We start from the raw sequence: 22,958 nt of genomic DNA on the forward strand, positions 1-22,958 counted from the left end.
CGTAGTCGTTCCCCGCAAGGTTTGGGCGAGCCCGCAAAGCAGCGGCGCGGGGACAGCTGTTGCTTGTGCCGGGGCTAGCTCGGTGGCAGTTGGGCGTGTTGGGAGTAGTTTGGCCCCAGAGATGGGTTGATTTGGCTTGTCTAGACCCGTCAGCGCAGCCCCTTATTTCTAGCTAGAAGAAACCAACGGTAGTGGGCGTTAGTGAAATGTTAAGACCGTGTGGTCTGCCTGCCTGCTGCTTGTTGAATAAGCTTCGCTTAAAAAGAAGTGCATCTAAACCAAAGTTCCAAAGTCTAGATTCAGAGAGAACCATTTCTCCCTCCTTTTTTTAAAAAAAAAAAAAAAAATCTTTTGCCTGAGTCTTTTGGAACCTTTTTGGGGTCCTAGTTGTCAGTGAAGGCTTGTTGAAGTTCATTCTTGGCTTCTCTCTCTTTTTTTTTTTTTTTAATTTTTTAGGTAGGGCTTAATAACCGTTCCCCCTTTTACATTAACTTTTTTAAACTGAAGTGTTCCAAGGCACCATTCCATGCCCTGGAAGGAATATCATGTTGTATGGTGAAAAGTATATGTGCCTTTCTGGTATGGAATCCTTAAGTACGTGAACTTCAGAAAGGGAAGACTAGATGAGTCAGAGAAATTAAATTGACTTTGGTGCTTTGTCACCTGCATTTATAGATCTGTTTAGTCCAATTACCCAAAATGGTGCTTGGGTGTTTTTTGGGTTTTTTTAAGTGGTGTTCCTTGATTAGGGTTGTCAGACTAGACATGCTTTGAGCAGGGGATTGGGCTAGATGACCTCCTGAGGTCTTGTCCAACCCTAATATTCTATATTCTGCTGGTTATTACAGCAGTAAAGGATAATCATTAATACAGATATTTATTATTGGTCAATAAATTAGGTATGAAAAGGAAAGAGTCTTTATGTCTATATGTTGTATTTATAAAAATCAAATTCAGTTGTTCATTTTAAGCCAAATCCTGCTCACCATGCTCACACAAGTACTCCTATTTACTTCAAAGGGTCCATGCACTGGAGGGTGAACGGCTTTTGGCCCATTTAAATGAAGGGTAACAAATATATTTATTTATACCCATATATAATTATCAGCTGTGACCAATTCTGTTTGCCTTCAGGAAAAAAAACCTCTTTTTAATGGGTGAGTAAAGTAAACATTAGGTTGGCCACCCCCAACTCCCCACTATCATAATTAGACTAAAAAATAGTTTAGTAGATTATCCCTGCATGAGTAAATTTTCAATACTATTGCCAGGCTAAATTGATTATTTTTATATGTAATGCACTCAATCTTGGAAAATTCTCACAAAAACTTACCTGCCCAGACACTATCCATTTACTTACCCTTATGAATGGAGGGGAAAAAGCCATGCTAATCATACTTTACTCACTAATCCAATTAAAGAAAGGAAAATTCTCCTGCCTTCTCTTGCACTCCCCCAACCCCTGCAACAAACAAAACTCAACATAACAAACACTCCTTATATAATGCAAGTGTAGGCATCTATGTCATATGTACACTCAGAGCATATTGAACCCTTTTATATTTACCAACAGGTCTATTCTTATCTTGTCTCTGTATATATTACTACCATAACTCTTCATGTTAATATCAGACTAAACTCATTGGTTAATATTTTGAAATTACATTTCATTGGCCTAGAAAAACTCCTAAACTATGCCTGATTATGTTATGTATTATTTTTAATTTTTTTTTTAAAAAAAAGCAACTTTTTTTTTTCCCCCAGGAGAAAGAGGGAAGTTTTGTAAGGATTAATTACTATTACAAATAGCCCAAATGTTAGCTGGGAAATGAATAGTGATTTCAATTATATGGTTGAGATTCATGAAAGGATGTTAATAACAGAAATAATTTAAATAGGAAAAGCGTCTTTTACTGATGCATATATGATATTTTAATTATCTTAAATGCTGTGGTTATCCAGAGTGTTTCAAAATTAATCAGTTTGAAATTCTAGCCAATCATGATTTTAAGACTTTTTTTGCTTTTTAAAGAATTCAAAATGTATGAGCTAATTTTCACAGGAAAAGCAACTCCTTTCACTTTTCAATTTGCTGTTCTCTTTTTTTTTTTTTATAGTACCTTCAACATATGGCTAAAAGTTTTCACAAAATAAGGTGTCTCATCTGTTGTTGACTATTAAATTTGTTGTTTTTTTCCTATAAATTGTTTGTTGAGAAGTACTCCCATTCTGTGTGTGCATGTGCACAAAAACCCTTCTTGATTTTTCTGTATTCTATAGTTTGAGTGGCTCTATAAGAATTAGATTAGAATATAAATTCATTGAATAAAACCTTGGCTAGACATATGGTCTCAGCTCAGGCTGGGAACTAGGAACCACTCTATGCCTCCACTTCATTTTATAAAATGTGGTAGTTATTTACCAGCTACAGATGGGAGTTTTGAAGTTTGAAGCCCCAATTCTGTAATGCGATATATATAAATTGACAGACCTCTCTGCCCATATTTTAATCCGATACAATTGAAGGATTTGGGGCTTAAGTAGTTTGTTAGTAAAGCACTTTTGAAGATACAAATTAATACATATTGCGCCAAGTATTACGACATAAATAAAATATTTGTTCCTTTAAACATTACAAATCAATGCAACTCTATGGAAATAAACTTCATGAATTATTGAGTCTTAATTCTTAGTACACTTCATCCATGGAGCCCAAAGTACTCTTTAAAGGAAGATACATTTTTATTTTCCCACTTCAAAATGTGGTAAAGTGGGAGGCCGAGTGTAATCCTGACCCTGTTGAAGTCAATAGGAGTTCTGCCATTGACGTCAATGTGCCTAGCATTTCAATCACAGGTTAAATGTCTTTGCCGAAGTCACACAAGTCATGGTGAGAGTCAAGAACAGAACCTGCATCTTCCGAGATCTAACCCTGTACGTTATGCCACAATGCTTTCCTGTCGTTTGTAATAAATGATGCTTTCTAGGTTGTTTCACTGGACTGTTTAAAAAACAAAACAAAAAAACCTCCCTTTATTTCTCAGTACTCACGTAAATTGAAATCGGTCACCAAAATATGTAATACATATTTCAACTCTACATGTTTGGTGTTTTTTAACATGACTAAAAATCTAGCTACTATATACTTTTTATGCCATGATTTCAAACAATGTTTAAAAATACTTTCACAGCAAGGGTGACTATTCTTTCTTGTTTTCTTTTCTTTTTAGGTATTGAGTTTATTTTGTGAAGCTTGCAAGAAAGTCACTTTTAATGTTCCTTCTAAATTAGAAGCTGGAATGTTAGTTGGCAGAGGTGAGACGCTTCAAGATGCCCTTCAAAACTCTACATCATCATTTCACCATTTCTGTAACTGCTTTTACAATGAAGGGGAGATACTGATTTATTTTGTAATACAATTTATTGCAGTTGGGACAACACCTAGTTAGTTAAATTCAGCTACCTATTGGATTAACCTTTTACTGAAGGATTTGCTGTGTTTTGTTATACATTTTAACGCTGCTTATCGGCAGCGTGTGCACATTTTGATTCTTGTTATAACCAATTACTAGCAGATTGATTGATTCAAGGCAGAAGTTTTGGCCAGCATTTTCAAACTTGGATGCCTAAAGATAGTATCTAAATATGTGGTCTAATCCTTGCAAGTGCTGAACGCTCACAGCTTACATAAAAGAGATACATTTTTCTGTAGTTAGGGCCTTACCAAATTCACAGCCATAAAAAACATGTCACAGACTGTGAAATTTGGTCTTGCCCCGTGAAATCTGGTCTCTTGTGTGCTTTTACCCTATACTGTACACATTTCATGGAGGAGACCAGTGTTTCTCTAATTGGGTGTCCTGACCTAAAGTGGAGTTGCGGGGGGATCATAGTATTGTTTCCCTTACTTCTGTGCTGTCTTCAGAGCTGGGCAGCCGGAGAGAAGTGGCTACTGACGAGGGCCCAGCTCTGCAGGCAGCAGCACAGAAGTAAGGGTGGCAATACCATACCATGCCATTCTTTCTTCTGCGCTGCTGCTGGCAGCGGCTCTGCCTTCAGAGCTGGACTCCTGAACAGCAACCACCACTCTCTAGTCGTCCCGCTCTACAGGCAGCGCCGCTGCCAGCAGCAATGCAGAAGTAAGGGTAGCAGTACCGCAACCCCTCCCCCTCAGCCCTACAATAACCTTGAAGTGCCCACCCCCCCCCCCTCTCCTTTTTGGGTCAGGACCCCTACTATTACAACACCATGAAATTTCAGATTTAAATGGATGAAATCAGGAAAATTTACAACTTTTAAAATCCTATGACTGTGAAATTGACCAAAATGGACCGTGAATTTGGTAGAGCCCTATAGTATTTAATTTGGGTTGTCTTAAAAAAACAACCAAAAACAGATTTTTCCTGTGTCACTGATGTATAAGCAGTGAAATCACATATGGCCAAATCCTCAGCTGTGGCTATGAAGTATTTAGTGCAGCATTCGGGAGAGAAGTTCCTCAATCCTCAGGCCTGTTCTGGACTGGGTTGAGCAGCCCAAGTTTGAGCAATTTGATGGGGATTAGGGAAACCCAGACAACGCCCTCTTTTTCCAGATTAGTCTTCTGTGGCAGCATTTGGGAAAGGTCTGATGTAGGAGTTGCTACAGAGGATCTGTGCCACCTGAGGGTCTTCCCACACAATGGAGATCCTCTGAGAGCTGAATCTGAGGCTGTCTTATACCAGTATTAGCACAGTTTTGGACCATGGTCCATGGTAGTGGCCATAGTCTCTACTGAAGGAACAGTAGATTTTTATCCCATCATAGTCTGAGAGTTTATTAATCAAGACTACCTTTAAAATGAGGGTGAATAAAAAGGACATGCAATGGAGAAGCTAACCTTCAATGTCAGGTTTTTTATAATGAAAATCTGTGCAACTGATCATTGTGTATTTTGTATGAGGGAGGTGGGTATGTATCTTATTTTAACTTGAATGAATATGAAAGTAATTCATTTAATTTCACTTTATTGAAGAATATTTCAAAAGTTTTAACCACACATGAAGAATGGAAGAATTTTATACAATGCATCTATTTGTTTGTCTGCAAACATTTATCCATGCCATGGTAGCCTGAATGCTGTCCCTTAATATTTTATTGAGAAAGGATGTCTTTTTTTGTTGTAATACAACTGGTGACTCGTAGCACAATAGTAAAATAAGCAAGGATTTTCCCCACAATTGCTAAGTTCTATATGATTTTAATATCCTACTGGATATAACGATACACCGAGCTGTTCAGTACTAGGAATAATGCTGACTTACCTTGCCTCAGAAGTAGAATTCATATTCAAGTGCTCACTTATGGGAAAGCAGTGCCATTAGCAGACCATTCTTTGAAGGAAAATTCCATGATGTCTTGAATGCTGACCAATAAGGGGTGATATTTGCTGAAATGCTCTATAATAATGTTTGAACATTCAACAGTAAGGCAAGTTCTTTTTAAGAAGAGAAAGGAACACTGTCAGATTACCCCCTCAGTGGTTATACTTAGGAAACACTGAGATGGAATCTGTTTTAATGAATGTTTGTCTGCCATCATCTGCCCATACTGGAAAAAATCCTGGTCCCATTGAAGTGTGTCGGAATCTTGCCAGTGACTTCAATGGAGAAAAGATTTCACCCATTGTTTTGTAGCAGAATTTTTTATGTACATGGGTGATGGCACTCTTTTAGGGAAGGTAAGCACTTTGGGGGGCAAAAAATACACAAGAAGAATTATATGACTTTGGGAAATATTAGTCACCAAATTAAACTTGTTTTTGCCCCTATTCTGACAGTGTCTATGTAAAGTACTCACTATGGCCAAGTATCCTTTGGCAAATGGCCTAATGTGCTTAACGAATGAATAGATGTGCAACATGAATGTAAACTTGTTCAGAAGCTGGGCTCTATATTCTTAAATAAAAGTAGTCTAATCTTTAGAGGTGCTAAGGACTTTGACTTGAAATCGGGCCACTTTTACATAGGTGCATAAATATAAACCAAACTTTAGGCATGTAAGTTTAAAAACATTTCTTTTGTGACTTGAGAGAATCTTTGAAATTTCTTTCTTACAGTAAATCTGAAAGAGTGCCTTAAGTCCGCAGAACATATCAGTTCAAGCGATCCTGACTTTAGAATTCTAGAAGATGGTTCTGTGTATACAACAAATATCATTTCTTTATCTTCTGAAGAAAAGACTTTTACCATATTACTCAAGGACATTCAAAGACGTGAAGAAAAGAAGATACTTGTCAATTTGCTAGCTCATCAAGAAAAAGTAGGCTCATAATTGATACAGACATTTTACTTTTTATTTTTTGGAAACTGTCTTTTTACAGTTTGGCTTCTCATTATGTAAAAGTTGTTTATAACTCTTAAAATGATCAGGCATAGCTATTGTATAGTAATTGTGTACTTCTAATTTAGCAATACCTAATAAATGCATAGGTTTCAAATTTTCAGGACTCCTTCTTGAGGTGGCAAAGGCTGGAAATTATGACCTTCATCAAGGGCGTTAAGATTTTATAAAAGCAAATTTTAAGCAATTAAAAAAACTTCATGAGCATTGTATATTGATAGGAAGTATTAAAATAATGAGTGGTGCACGGGGCTGAAGAATTCTCAAGACACCAGGATTAAGTAGAATGGTGAAAAAGAGGATTTAAAAGAGCAAAAACTGCTCCTTAAGATTTGGAGGGAGTTCTGAAAAATCTGTGAGGGGGAAAAATGAGGGGAAGCAAACAAACAAGAATATAAATCTTTATTTAATGATTTCTTTTGGTCTTCTAAATGCAGACGCATAAGGTAAGACGTACTAGAGATACAGTCCTCAGGCGAACCAAAAGAAGGTGGGCTCCTATCCCATCCTCTATGATGGAGAACTCTCTAGGACCTTTTCCAATGCAAATTCAACAGGTACATTTTATACACCAGCTATTTTTATAATGTAAGTTACTTACCTATGTGACCAGTACAAAATACTGTAAGCCATTGCCTTTAGATTCAGATGGCATCTTAGCAAAAAAGTGAAGAAAACCAACTAAATTATTGTTTTAGAAAAGCAACGGTGAATCCTTAGTAACTGCTTTTCAGGAAAAATATCATAAGATTAATTCAGCCCCTTTGTGTATATGCATTATTACAGTCTTGCCACATACACATAAGAAGTCTGAGGCAGAGGTAAGTCTAGAACACAACTCCTGAATCCCAGTCCTATTTCTCAGAACTTCTTGTCTCATTCTTTGTCTATACTGGGGTCCCATAGAACAAATATGATCATGTCACTGAAGACTGTACCATGCGTATACATAAAGAGCCAAATTAAGGGTGCACAGGCAGTTGCACAGGCAGTTACCCAGTCTGTAAAGGAGAGAGAATGCTATTTGCATGCCTAGTAAAGTAGAAGTGTGAGGTTTCACTCAATAATAAAGGCTGTGAACTGTGCAAAGTTATTAACATCAGTCTTGCCCAGCACTTCACCGAGGTGAAAGAGGAGAGATTCTGTTGCTGTGTTTATGTTCTGTCTGGAGCACTAGCTCTCTGCCTACTATGTAGGAGACAAGGTGGGGCCTGAAAACATGTTCGTTGCAGTTGCCATGGAGATCTGTGGGGCTGGAGCATGCTTATTGCGTTTCTGGAGATTTTAGTGGCATTCCTCTAAAAAGCTCTACTTATGTGTAAATACGACTATTCAGAGGCTTATAACTGGGTGAAATCTGGGTGGATTTTTATGAGGACAAGAAAAGGCATCTCCCTGACCCCTGCGCTATCCCCTTGCCAAATATCAAGTCCCTGCTCCAAAGAAAGAAGGTTCTAGATTTCTTGAAAGAAACTTTAGTAGGTACTAACAGTGGCAAAAAAACCCAGAAACCACTTCCAGTCATAAATGGCTGAACCAGTTTTGCCTAAAAAGTCAATCTCAGACATAGAAAATGTTAACCAGAATGGTTGAGTGATTGAAAATAGGGGTTTCTAATGAAAAGTGTTAAGCAACCTTTGCTACACCTGGCAGCTCTGTCTCTCTAATGATGCTGAGACAAAATATATTTTACTCATATCTTCCTCTTCCCCATGCACTCTACTCCAAGCTGGATTTTCTTCCATTGGTATTTGTGAAGGATTAGCAGCCTTTCTCACAAGTGCATTTAATAAAAGGTAGTTAAGATTGGCACAGAGCAGACCATTTTTCTGTTCTGTGTAAAAGTTTGAGCTGCTGTAGTACCTGAACCTAAGAATTGGGTTTTATACATCCTTTCTGAAGTGTGACACTATTTTCTATCTCACACTTACATTAATTCAGAAAACACAGAAATAGAAAGGTGTTTAATGATTTATTTTGTCTGTGTTTAACAAATTACTCTTTATAGGTCCAGTCTGACACAGCCCAAAACTACACCATTTATTACTCTGCAAGTGGTCCTGGAATTGATAGAGATCCAAAGGGTTTGTTCTATATAGAGAGAGAAACTGGGAATATTTTTGCTACTGGCCCAGTAGACCGTGAACAATATCCAAGCTTTCAGGTAAGGGCCTAAATTGTATACACAATTAAATGTATTAGTATTTTCATTCTATTGCTAAAGTACTTCACTGGTGTGTTCTAACAGGAATGGGAGGAAAATGCATTTGTGCTCAGACAACTATCCCAAATAGTATCCCTGATATTTATAGGACAGAAATTGGTGGTGGGAGTGAAGGAAGATCTAGTTTTACAAGACTTTTTTTCTTTTCTGGTGGAAGACTTGAAAAAGTCTATGTAAAATTAAAATGAGACAAAAAGATAGTCAAGACAGCTGTATTAGTTCTGCAGCATTTGCTTGTTCTGTTCAGTTTTAATGTTTGTTAAATGGGTAAACTGCTCTCTCTACTGGCTGAGAGGTGTAAGGAGGTGGCAGAAGTGGATAGCTCTGCTTCCAATGGACTGTTGGGAACATTTTAATATTCCATTGTTTTCCTACACAATAGGGAAATAGTAGAAATAAGACAGTCTAATAATTCCACTGCACATTAGATTGGTTTGTTCATTCTGCTTTCCTCCAGTTTATTTCTTAGTGAATATGCTTCTTCCTTTCTCTTAGGCAGTTGGTTAGCCAGTCTTATGCCTTAACTGAAAAGAAAGCAAATGAGAAACACATGGTCAATTATGTCTACTACCATTGCTTCTTCACTTTCTGCACCTCAAACACACGTAATTAGAAGAGTATCAGAGACTCTTGCTATGTTTGGACACCATTTGCCTATACAGTACTGAAAACATGTTGTTTTTACTTGCCTGACTGTTGTCTCAGGTAGAAACAAGCAAAACTATACAAAGTGTTGGCTCTGCTGTTTTTGGCAATGTATGCTGCTGTGGCACACTCTCTAGCATGCCACACTGGTGGTGTGCTAATGTCAGCCAACGTTCCTCTGTAGGGTGAGGAGGGAGGTATGCCAGAAGATAAACTTATGGAATTACATAATGTCTCTCCACCACAGGAATTTGTAGAACTGCCAAGTATGTCTGACTTTGACAGTGAGGAGGAAAGTGTCAGACAAGGCAGCTTCAGATTGCCCACTAAGGGGAATATAGAAATAACATTAAGTGTGGAAAGTCTACAAAAAGTGCTGCCACTACCCCCAGAGGCAGAGGGAATGCATCTTTCAGTAAAACTGAAGCAATCATTCTGTAGCTTGTTGTTCTTGCATCTATGTCTACATAGTCCCCATACACAAAATTGCTAGTATTGCACTGGTTGCTCACTCCTCTGTTTCCACTTTTGCCAAAAGATGCACTCTGCTCAAGAGAGCACCACTAAGTGCGACACTTGGATACAAGATAGGTTGGTTAAGGATGGTCTCTTTGTGACTGACAGTGGGTCAAATGCAAGTTCTTACTCAGTGTATTCAGATCCCAGGATGGAAATCTTTCACGTGTAACTGTGGAAAATAATGCAAATGGTTGTCATGGGGGCTGGGAAGCAGTTAAATGCATTACTTCTACCACTGCCAGCTTGTAACATCAATCATCTCCTCTTGCATCTGACTGAAGACAAATTTGTTACTGAAATTGTCTGGGTCTAGCTCTAGCATGTTGTCCTGAAGCAGAAACCATTAATAACAAAAGGAAAAGAAACCCAGTAGACCAATGGCTAGAAAGAGCTCAGCTTTGTCCTCCAGGGTCAACAAGGAAAGATTATTATGTGCAAGTAGCTGCAAAATATCTATTGCAGGCATAAGCCATTTACTTCTATTATGTTTTGTCTGCTTATGAAAAGGGTATATTTGACATACTGTGCTTTGCAGAAATTATTCTGTAGATCCTGTTATCCACTGGGCTGAAAAGGAATATTTCATCCTGCTCTAGAATAGTGGGCAACTAAGGTTTTCTCTCTTTTTTATAGATAATTTGCTTTGCAACCACTGCAGATGGATATTCACCAGAGATACCACTGCTGCATACAATCAGAATAGAAGATGATAATGATAATGTCCCATGCTTTACACAGGACCTTTTTGAGTTTGTTGTTCCTGAACATTGCAAACCTGGTAAGCATAATTTTATGATTTTTTTTTTTTTTTTAGTACTATGATTTTTTGATCAATAAATATCTAAAATGCTATCAACTTCCAACAGTGACATACCACAATGATGAATGTGTATAATTCTGATGTTTGATCAGTTTTTCAGTAGGAATAACTCAATATTTTTATATTGAAAACTACATTTCCAAAGTACTTCCAATTTATTTCAAATTTGCACATGCTCCAATTTGCATGCAATATCCACACCTGTATATGCATGCCAGATAGTTTGTTAGCCATGTACACATGGACAAATTATATGCACACTCAAATCAGCAGGCCTTTGGAAAAAGTGACTTTACTGAGTGTGCTATGGTACTGTACTTCGTGAAGGGAGGATTTTCAGATACTAGAAATTAAAATAGGGCATAGTCTTGAAAGAGATTCTGTGCACTCAGTACGAGAAGCATATCTAACGTGATACTGGTTCAGACCAATGGCTCATTTAGCTTTATATCCAGTCATCCGACAGTGGCAAGAGCCAGATGCTTTAGAGGGAATAAACAGAACAGGGAAATTATCAAGTGATCCATCCCATCATCCAGTCCCAACTTCTGCATCCCTGACCATCTCGGCTAGTAGTCATTGATGGACCTATCTTCCATAAATTTGTCTAATTCTTTTTTTTTTTTTTTAACCCAGTTATACTTCTGGCATTTCACAAAATGCCCTGGCAAGCTGTTCCATATCCCTAATCATTTTTGTTGCCCATCTCTGTATGTTTTCATATATATAATTTTTTTTTTAAATGTGGCAACCAGCACAAAATATTCAAGGTATGGACAGTGGCATTATTTTTTCTCTTATGATCAGTTCCTTTCCTAATGGTTCCTAATAGCTCTTTTGACAGCTGCTGCGCATTGAGCAGTTGTTTTTAGAGAACTATCTATGATGACGCCAAGATAACTTTTACCACTCCAGGAGGAGAACTTAAACTCATCGTTTTGTATGTATTAAGTGGAATGTTTTCCAGTATGCATTACTTTGCACATTTCAACATTGAATTTCATCTGTCATTTTGTTGCCCAGGCACCGAGTTTTGTGAGATCCCTTCGTAACACTTAGTGAAGTCCAAAGCTGACAGCTCTCTCGAGTAGTTTTGTATCATCTGCAAACTTTGCCAACTCACTGTTTACCCTTTTTCCCAGATAATTTATGACTGTGTTGAACATCACTGGTTCCAGTACAGATCCTTGGGAGAACCAACTATTTACTTGTCTTCACTCTCAAAACTGGCTATTTATTCCTACCCCTTGTTTCTTGTCTTTTAACCAGTTACTGATCCAGGAGAGGACTTTCCCTCTAGTCCCATTACTGCTTAGTTTGCTTAAGAGCCTGTGGTGAGGAACCTTGTTAAAGGCTTTCTGAAAGTCCAAGTACACTACATCCACCGGATCACCTGTGTCCATGTTTGTTGATCCCTACAAAAAACTCTAATAGATTAGTGAGGCATGATTTCCCTTTACAAAAGCTGTGTTGACTCTTCCCCCAACAAATTGTGTTCATCTGTGTCTGATAATTGCTCTTTACTATAGTTTAAACCAATTTGCCTGCTGCTGAAGTTAGGCCTGTAATTGCCAGGATCACCTCTGGAGCTTCTTTAAAATTGGTGTAACGTTTAGCTACCCTTCCAGTCATCTAGTACAGAGACTGATTTAAGTGATAAGTTATGTATCACAGTTTGTAGTTTTGCAATTTCATATCTGAGTTCCTTCAGAACTCTTGGGTGAATATCATCTGTCCTGGTGACTTATTATTATTTAATCAGTTTGTTCCAAAATCTTCTCTATTGACACCTCAATGTGACAGCTTCTCATATTTGTTACTTTAAAAAGAATGGCTCACATTCTCTGCAGTGAAGACCAATGGAAAGAATTCTCTGCAATGGCCTTGTCTTGCTAGAGTGCATCTTTAGCACATCAATCATCTAGTGGCCCCATTGGTTGATTGGCAGGCTTCCTGCTTCTAATGTACTTGAATGTTTTTGCCGTTTGTTTTGGTGTCTTTTCTTTTTTTTTTTGCTTACCTAATTTTCCTCTTACACTTGACTTGCCAAAGTTTATGGTCTTTTCTATTTTCCTCAGTAAGATTTAACTTTCAATTTTTAAAGGTTTCAGAGTAGCAGCCGTGTTAGTCTGTATTCGCAAAAAGAAAAGGAGTACTTGTGGCACCTTAGAGACTAACAAATTTATTAGAGCATAAGCTTTCGTGAGCTACAGCTCACTTCATCGGATGCATTTGGTGGAAAAAACAGAGGAGAGATTTATATACACACACACACACACACACAGAGAACATGAAACAATGGGTTTATCATACACACTGTAAGGAGAGTGATCACTTAAGATAAGCCATCACCAACAGCAGGGGGGGAAGGAGGAAAACCTTTCATGGTGACAAGCAGGTAGGCTAATTCCAGCAGTTAACAAGAATATCAGAGGAACAGTGGGGGGGGGGGTGGGAGGGAGAAATACCATGGGGAAATAGTTTTACTTTGTGTAATGACTCATCCATTCCCAGTCTCTATTCAAGCCTAAGTTAATTGTATCCAGTTTGCAAATTAATTCCAATTCAGCAGTCTCTCGTTGGAGTCTGTTTTTGAAGCTTTTTTGTTGAAGGATAGCCACTCTTAGGTCTGTGATCGAGTGACCAGAGAGATTGAAGTGTTCTCCAACTGGTTTTTGAATGTTATAATTCTTGACGTCTGATTTGTGTCCATTCATTCTTTTACGTAGAGACTGTCCAGTTTGGCCAATGTACATGGCAGAGGGGCATTGCTGGCACATGATGGCATATATCACATTGGTAGATGCGCAGGTGAACGAGCCTCTGATAGTGTGGCTGATGTGATTAGGTCCTATGATGGTATCCCCTGAATAGATATGTGGACAGAGTTGGCAACGGGCTTTGTTGCAAGGATAGGTTCCTGGGTTAGTGGTTCTGGTGTGTGGTTGCTGGTGAGTATTTGCTTCAGATTGGGGGGCTGTCTGTAAGCAAGGACTGGTCTGTCTCCCAAAATCTGTGAGAGTGATGGGTCGTCCTTCAGGATAGGTTGTAGATCCTTGATGATGCGTTGGAGAGGTTTTAGTTGGGGGCTGAAGGCGATGGCAAGTGGCGTTCTGTTGTTTTCTTTGTTGGGCCTGTCCTGTAGTAGGTGACTTCTGGGTACTCTTCTGGCTCTGTCAATCTGTTTCTTCACTTCAGCAGGTGGGTATTGTAGTTGTAGGAATGCATGATAGAGATCTTGACAGATTGACAGAGCCAGAAGAGTACCCAGAAGTCACCTACTACAGGACAGGCCCAACAATGAAAACAACAGAACGCCACTAGCCATCACCTTCAGCCCCCAACTAAAACCTCTCCAACGCATCATCAAGGATCTACAACCTATCCTGAAGGATGAGCCATCGCTCTCTCAGATCTTGGGAGACAGACCAGTCCTTGCTTACAGACAGCCCCCCAATCTGAAGCAAATACTCACCAGCAACCACACACCACACAACAGAACCACTAACCCAGGAACCTATCCTTGCAACAAAGCCCGTTGCCAACTCTGTCCACATATCTATTCAGGGGATACCATCATAGGGCCTAATCACATCAGCCACACTATCAGAGGCTCGTTCACCTGCGCATCTACCAATGTGATATATGCCATCATGTGCCAGCAATGCCCCTCTGCCATGTACATTGGCCAAACTGGACAGTCTCTACGTAAAAGAATGAATGGACACAAATCAGACGTCAAGAATTATAACATTCAAAAACCAGTTGGAGAACACTTCAATCTCTCTGGTCACTCGATCACAGACCTAAGAGTGGCTATACTTCAACAAAAAAGCTTCAAAAACAGACTCCAAGGAGAGACTGCTGAATTGGAATTAATTTGCAAACTGGATACAATTAACTTAGGCTTGAATAGAGACTGGGAATGGATGAGTCATTACACAAAGTAAAACTATTTCCCCATGGTATTTCTCCCCCCCACCCCACCCCACCCCCCACTGTTCCTCTGATATTCTTGTTAACTGCTGGAATTAGCCTACCTCCTTGTCACCATGAAAGGTTTTCCTCCTTCCCCCCCCTGCTGTTGGTGATGGCTTATCTTAAGTGATCACTCTCCTTACAGTGTGTATGATAAACCCATTGTTTCATGTTCTCTGTGTGTGTGTGTATATAAATCTCTCCTCTGTTTTTTCCACCAAATGCATCCGATGAAGTGAGCTGTAGCTCACGAAAGCTTATGCTCTAATAAATTTGTTAGTCTCTAAGGTGCCACAAGTACTCCTTTTCTTTTTGCAATTTTTAAAGGATGTCTTTTGTTGTTGTTGTTGTTGTTGTTTTGTAACTGCTACTTTTACTCTGTTTAGCCCTGGTGGCATATTTTTGGTCCTCTTACTGTTCACATTTTAAAACCACCACAACAGAGGCTCAAACTAAAAATTTCCATGTAGGTTGCAGGCCTTTCACTCTTGTGACTGTTCCTTTTAATTTCTGTTTAACTAGCTTCCTCGTTTTTGTGTAGCTCCCCTTTTTGAAGTTAAAAGCTGCTGTGGTGGGTTTCTTTGGTATTTTCTGGCCTACAAGGATGTTAAATGTAATTACATTATGATCACTACTGAGCGGTTCAGCTATATTCACTTCTTGTGTTATACCAATAAAATAAAATATAAAAACCAGCAGGATCTTATTAAAGGGGAAAAGGCAAAATACCACATTTATTGTGAATACAGAAAGAATCATAGTAAGCTATAACATTCCATTCAATCTCATATTTACACACACACACACACACACACACACACACACACACACACACACACACACACACACACACACACACACACACACACACACACACACACACAGGTTCTGCAAGGTTATCATAGGTACCAGCCTTAGAGTTGCTCATGCCAAGCCACTGGCCAGGTGGCCTGGACATGAGGAGGGAGCAGGGTCTTGTCTGATGCTCCTGGAAGTTGGTTTGCAGAATCAGACCCAAAGTTCTCACTTTCTAGAGTCCCATTTTTATAGGAATTTCTTCCTATGCCAGTCTATGGGAATTGCTTCATCATGCTGTTGCTGAATCAATCAGCAGATAGCACATTCCTGATGGCTCCGTGCTGCCAGATGTTATTTTGTTCTTTGGTTCTCCCATCCTTAAGGCTGTTGGGTGGATTCCAGTCTGCCCTCCAGGGGTCCTCTGGTTATTTCCACTTGATGGACACTGGATTTCAGCTGATGGACACTGGATTCTTAGGCTGGCACCTCCCCTGATCATTCAGTTATTATTCACACCAAGCATCCATCCACATACATCCTCTATCTCTATTTTAATTACAATTCTTAACAAAGCAAGATGAATACAACAGAAGGGCGGGGAGTCTCTGGGTGCTGTTTCTGTTGTTACAGAGTATTGCTTGGAGTCTCTCTCTGTGTGAGTAGTTGTTGTTACAAAGGATTGCTTTGAGAACAGACTGTCTTAGAATGTACTAACACAATTAGCAGCTTGCAAGTTTCACACACACAGGGAGAGAAACAGTACCAAAAACCAAAAGACCTCTTAATTAGTAATACTCTGGAATTTAAACTATGGGGAATCAAACTCATTTGTGATTTTAATACAGAACTTCTTTAATATGATCCAACGTTTGGACCAGATCCTGTGCACCACTTAGGACTAAATCAAGAGTTGCCTCTCTTTTTGTGGGCCCCAGGGCTAGCTGTTCCAAGAAGCAAAATGATGTCTAGAAACTTCATTTCTGCATCCTATCTTGAGGTGATGTGCACCTAGTCAATATGAGGATAGTTTAAGCCCCCTATTATTATTGAGGGTCGGGGGGAGGGTTGTTTGTGTGGGTTTTCTTTTGTTTGTTTGTTTGTTTGTAGCTTCTCTAATCTCTCTGAGCATTTCAGTCATTGTCACCATTCTGATCAGATGGGTGGTAGTATATTCCTACTGCTAGAGTAGTCTTATTCAGGCATGGAATTTCTATTCATGGAGATTCTATGGTACATAGTTATATCAATATCCTCACTTAATACCAGACACTCAAGTTCACCCATCTTAGTATTTAGACTTCTAGCATTTGTGTACAAACCCTTATAAAATTTGTCCCTATTTAGTTGTCTGCCTTCATGTGATGTAATTGAATGGGACTTTTTTTTTGGTTTGTTTCTTTTGACTGCTTCTTTTCTACCTGTATTTTATCAGCTTCTGTCCTGTCTTCTTTACCAGGATATAGAAAATTCCCTTTAATAAATCCTGCCCTAAGAGACATCTGTATGAATCATGTGCTCCTCTGCACCGCTCAGCTTTTCCCCGGCCCTTAGCTTAAAAATTGTGCACGTATTTTATGTAAATGGGGCCTTTTAGCCATAATGTGCAAAGATAATTGCTCAAAAACTCAGAATTGTGAAATACCACCTTTTGTTCCTATCACAGGGTCAATGTTTGGAATTGACAATGCAGGTTTACTTTGAAAGCCACAAGTATAAACTTTTGGACTTGTGTTAAAAATTCATTTTGTGGTATCTCAAACTCTTATAGAGACCATTCAATTCATGGGGCGGGGGAATGATCATTTCATGCAGGAATGACAAATTTGAGCCCTGGATCCTGCAAACATTTGGGAACATAGTTATTTTAAGCCTGGGAATAGTCACATGACTTCACTGTGGCTAATGTTTAGCCAACTTATAAAGACATAGATAACTCAGATTCTTCACCCAATTTGAGTATGCAAAATAAGAGTTGTAAACTTTTTATAGCATTTTTTTCTTCATATTGGTTGATTCTTAGTCCAAGTATTATTGTCCACATTATATCTGATTTAGAAGTGGGTTTTAAAGTCACTTCTGGGCTGAATACCTAGAATGAAGTGCAAGATGTATACAAAAATACTTAAATATAGAATGAACACACACAGGAGTACAATAGGTATACATTAAACACTGACCATATTTGCCAGAATAATAGATATAGGACCCTTTTTTTGCCCTGGGCTGTCTTCTCTCATCCTAAAAAACAAAGCAAAATACATTCTACATTATGCTGCCCTTATAGCATAAGATCTATTGATCTTACTTACCTGTCCTCCTTTTGAAGGGGCAAAATTTTACCATTAGTTACTGTTAGATGTGTTTTTTTTCTCTCTCTCTCTCAAAGTTACATAAAGGCCATGCATCCACAGAGCATGTTCCTTCTCCCACCAACATCTATAGTAACACTTCTGTTGCCTTCAGTAGGAGGAGAATTGGAGCCAAACACAAAGGCAATATTCACTGTTAGTGTAACTTCAGTGGAAGTTACTCTGGGGGTGAATTTGTGAAAATTGCTGTTTTCTTGAACAGGAAAGTAAGGGTTAGATTCTGCCACCTGTATTCACAATTTAGGATCTCACTGTTAGATTATTTAAGGTCTAGTCATAAGGAGAACAGGGACCTAATTACCTGCAACAGTCTACTTCAAGCGAATGGACAGGAAGGGACAAGGAATGGAAAGAACCCTGGCTCTGCCGCTTCTTCTTCTCCTTACTGGCCAGGAGCACAGGGTAGGGGTATAAATTGCTTCACAAAAAGGGGATGAATTAACTTACTCTCTGCCCAGAATAATAGTGGGGAAGGGATGGAGTTGTGACTGAGTCATGTTTCATTCTCCACTCTGCTCCTGAGGAAGTTCAGCTTCCTCTATTCTTATATCAGGCAGATTATGAGGTTACAGTCTAGACCTTTGAATATCAGCAGGACTATGCATGGAGTAGAGTGCATTGGGAGTATCAGAATTTAATCCTCAGTAAATGGATAAATCAGATTACAGTATTCCATGGAAGAAATAATTTGGATATATTTAAAGCTTTTCAGGAATGTTTGGGCTGTTCAGATACAAATCATTCATTCAAATTTGATCCTTTGTATTTCTGTTAAAGACCCTATTTATCTATTTTGTGCGTCTCATCTGTCTGACGGCAGTCATAAACAGAGATTTAAAAATAATTAGGCAAATGCTCAGAAATAGAAAATACAAATTTACACTTTTCCTGAGGTTTTCAATATGATTCAGGTCTTGTTTTTTATAGTAAACAGATACGGTAAAGCTTCTCCCTACTGGATGCTTGCCACGCTGCTGGGAGGGTATCCAAATGTTGAATCTCATGTGCCCCCTACTGTGCTGGTGCTGGGGAGAGTTCAGGTATCATCCTGGGCTTTGGACCTCTCAGCATGCACTCTCAGATATAGACCTTTTGTGTCTGATACCTCTCTTGGCAGTCCAATTGCCTAGGCCTGAAACTAGTGCTCTGTCTTCCAACCGTCACTAGTGGCTCAGGCACATTTCCCAGAATTCCACCGAAGGGGTGAGCCTTCTGGTTTACAGTTTACGATTTCAAGGATATGTGATAGTCAGAACAGACCGACAGCCTTTTCACAGGTTTCTAAACATTATTACTCTTTTTTGTATAGCCTGAGAGATGTACACAGATCTAGACAAAATACAGTAGAACCCCATTTACTTGAGCATCTGTTATCTGGTTCTCCTTATTAACTGAGCCACACAGGGCCGTCATCCACCCCAGGCAGCTGGGGCTTGTGTTGTTGTCCACCCTAGGATGACAGCAGAAGCCCCGGCTATCCATTCTCCAGTTTATCTGGATTTTTGGTTATCCGATCTGGCCCTGGTTCCAGTTAGATAATTGGGGTTCCACTGTAATAAACATTTGTATGCATTTTTCCTTTCTCAGTTTCCTTACCACTCTGGTGAAGGCTTTGGCTTTGGGCAGAATATTCTAGGGAGTCTAGGATCCTTCCTCTTCCTTCCCCCTCCCCTCCACTTTCCTACACATGGCTTCTCATCCAGAATATGGAGTCTCTGGTCTCTTCTGTGTCCCTGCTCTCCCTTTGATAGGTGACTCCCTGATCAGCCTCCGATGACCAGACTTAATTAAAGCAGTTGTCCTGGGTAGGAACTAGCCTATTGTTTAGAAGGCTTCCTTTTGATTAGTGGACCATACAGACTTAATGTGTCTCTGTTTTAGCCCCATACCACTACCCCCTTGGAATTCCAGCCCAACATGGAGGTAGAAGTATAAAAGAGAAGGCAAACAAGCAACACATTCAAAATGAAGTCTGTAGCTGGATAAAGATGCGCGTGCGTGCGCACACACACAATCAGAAATAGTACACTGATTCCCCCAACTTGTCACATCATGTAAAGAAGCAACACTTGTGTGTTTCTATCTTATGTATAAATAAGTACCAAATAATTAGTTTGAAACTGTTACTTGGGGGATTTTTGGAATTTAAAATTGATAATGTTGTGTGTATATATAGGTACAGTAGTTGGAAAAGTCATTGCAGAAGACAGAGATGAACCTTATACTCTGCACACTACCCTGAGATATCGAATTGTAGCAGAACAACCGCCATTACCCAAAATGTTTTCTGTTCACCACGAATCAGGTGTAATTACCACACTAACATCACAACTGGATAGAGAGGTAACTTTTATCTACAGCATTATATTTAACTTCACTTCACAATTCTGTGAGCAGATATATACAGAGAAGTATGCAAGATTTTAATGAGACTAGAGAGGCACCATATATGGTTTCAAATGGTCTCTAATGATTTAGAAGCAAGATTCTCCCATAGCTTGGGGAAAACACAGATGAACTGTTTCAGAGTAGCAGCCGTGTTAGTCTGTATTCGCAAAAAGAAAAGGAGTACTTGTGGCACCTTAGAGACTAGCAAATTTATTAGAGACTAGCAAATTTATTTGAGCATAAGCTTTCGTGAGCTACAGCTCACTTCGTCGGATGCATGTAGTGGAAAATACAGTGGGGAGATTTTATACACACACACACACACACACACACACACACACACACACACACACACACACACACACACACACACACACACACACACACACACACACACAGAGAGAGAGAACATGAAACAATGGGTTTTTATCATGCACACTGTAAGGAGAGTGATCACTTAAGATGAGCCATCACCAGCGGGGGGTGGGGGGGGTGGAGAAGGAGGAAAACCTTTCATGGTGACAAGCAAGGTGGGCCATTTTCAGCAGTTACAAGCAGTTCATGCTTGTCACCATGAAGGTTTTCCTCCTTCCCCCCCCACCTCCTGCTGGTGATGGCTCATCTTAAGGGATCACTCTCCTTACAGTGTGCATGATAAAAACCCATTGTTTCATGTTCTCTGTGTGTGTATATAAATCTCCCCACTGTATTTTCCACTGAATGCATCGGATGAAGTGAGCTGTAGCTCACGAAAGCTTATGCTCAAATAAATTTGTTAGTCTCTAAGATGCCACAAGTACTCCTTTTCTTTTTACAGATGAACTGGAATCTGAACTTTTTTCTGCTTCCCTGACCCAATGTGAGAGTGTCAATTTTGCTTTGCTGGTCCAATCTCTGAAGTACCTTGTTGGCATCACTTGACTGTGCCACTTGCAAAGGGAGCAGCGGGTTCCTAGGCAAGCAACAAAGAATGAAGAAACAGAGCAGTGGGGCTTAGGAGTGGACTATATTAAAGAAGGCTGCAACGTCCATACAGAGGGATATTGTGAAATAGCTATGCCCATCAATTTTCCCAGTGTAGACAAAGCCTTAAAAAAAGAATAATGTTGAGATTGTGGGTATTGTGAATGAGAAATATTGGGGTGATGGCCATGGAAAGTGAATCTTGAGAGTAGAGTACCATCACTTATTTCCTACAGATGAATTTGAAGAGTTTATGAAGCAAAGTTATACCCTCTTCCCAATAAACCAAATTTAGCCCAGCAATTCTAGGGAGCCCTAATCTACCAGAGCCCGTCTCTCTCAGGTGGTGTTAGGCATCTTATTGCTGTGACTCAAATTATTGTCCAGTTTAATGCTTTTTTTTCCCCTCCCCTCAATGATCCTATTTGGATGTGTAAGAGTGCTGCTCCTGCATTGTCAGACCTTGCTGACAAGCATGCCTTATCATATCAAGAGTGATCACAGGAGCATTTCCACCTTTTTACTAAAGATGTAGCATGAGAGAGGTCAGCACAAGATTATGGAACTAAAAAAGGCACTGAAGGAAGCATCTTTGTTTTTCTCCATCCATGAGTAGTTGGAGAAGAGAGTGGGCTCTTCAGCATCAGAAGACCCAGGAAGAGATAGCATAGTATATGGGAAACTTTCCCACTACCCCCTGACAGTAGTGTATCAGACTATGTAGAACTCCTTGCTGCTTTTCCCAGGTGTGCAGGTGATGGGGAAGGCCTGGCTGCCACCTGTGTGTGTGTGTGTGTGTGTGTGTGTGTGTAATGTAATATAGGAAAGAGGAGACAATTGTGGGAGTAGGACGTTCTAGAGATCCTTCTCTGGCGTTCAACATGACTAATAGGTTTCTAGTAAAACTTTGAGCTCTGTGTGCTGCTTAGCCGCTGAAAAATATTTTACTTGTGTGTTTCCCTGTTTTTTCTATGCAAAAAGCTGGTTGTCTTATTTCTTTTATCCTAGAAAATAATTACATGTTTAACGTATCTTTAGAAAGAAGGGGAGGGAAGTAAAGCATTTAATTCTACAATAAAAGTGACATACTGTTACATGAATGTGAAAGTTTTATCTGTAACCATTTTTTTATGTTCGTTTTCAGATAACAGGCAAACATATAGTGCTAATTGAAGTACGAGATATGGCAGGTCAGCCTTTCGGTTTGTGCAATACAGGAACTGTTGTCATTAACATTGAAGATGTAAATGACAATGCCCCATGTTGTGGCCATTCATCTGTAAGTGTATTTGTTATTATGCCACTGTCACAATTGTGGGGTTGATTGCACCTCTGTCCCTTTCTGGATTCTGAGTGTACACCTTGAGGTGTTAGGCCTCATACCCTTACCTGTTTTGGAGTGGAATCTTGCAATTTTCCCACCCTTAGGGCAGAATCATCGGGCCTCTTGAAACAAAGACAGGGTATTGTACCAGAGAGTTCAGGCACCTGCTTGATCCTTTCTTTGGACAGCCTTCTGATCAGTGGTGTATGTTGACCAACAGCCTTTTTACAAGAAGTATATTTATTAGCAAACGGAACAAAGCATTAGATAAAACTGGTTCAAAACAATAAATAGTATACATGCATATTTACTCTCATCTAATCTTATGCTTTATTACAAACTAAATTTAGATGGGTTTTCCTATGGAATTACAGGAAAGGAACAGTCCCAATATACATTTTTTTTCCCAGGAAACCAAGGATCCCTTAGGATACAGTCGGGACCCTGTTTGTTTCTCCGAGAGTGACTCTCCCAGACTGTTTATCCCTTTTCCTGTGTCCCTGATCTCCAAATACCATATTTCTCAACTATCTTTTTATTACAGGGCCT

At 39.4% G+C, this 22,958-nt stretch overlaps 1 protein-coding gene across 2 annotated transcripts in view; it reads left to right on the top strand.

The window, feature by feature from the left end:
- Window positions 1–22,958, top strand: part of DSC1 (desmocollin 1) — a 42,599-nt gene that overhangs the window by 385 nt on the left and 19,256 nt on the right. For both annotated transcript variants that reach the window (XM_038391884.2, XM_038391886.2), the window contains exons 2-8: window positions 3,231–3,315; window positions 6,098–6,300; window positions 6,819–6,938; window positions 8,390–8,545; window positions 10,403–10,547; window positions 19,911–20,077; window positions 22,230–22,364. In XM_038391884.2, the coding sequence (XP_038247812.1) occupies window positions 3,231–3,315; window positions 6,098–6,300; window positions 6,819–6,938; window positions 8,390–8,545; window positions 10,403–10,547; window positions 19,911–20,077; window positions 22,230–22,364 (1,011 nt within the window). The remainder of the gene's footprint in view (window positions 1–3,230; window positions 3,316–6,097; window positions 6,301–6,818; window positions 6,939–8,389; window positions 8,546–10,402; window positions 10,548–19,910; window positions 20,078–22,229; window positions 22,365–22,958) is intronic.

This window comes from Dermochelys coriacea, chromosome 2 (genome assembly GCF_009764565.3).
Source record: "Dermochelys coriacea isolate rDerCor1 chromosome 2, rDerCor1.pri.v4, whole genome shotgun sequence".
NCBI classification, from domain to species: domain Eukaryota; kingdom Metazoa; phylum Chordata; order Testudines; family Dermochelyidae; genus Dermochelys; species Dermochelys coriacea.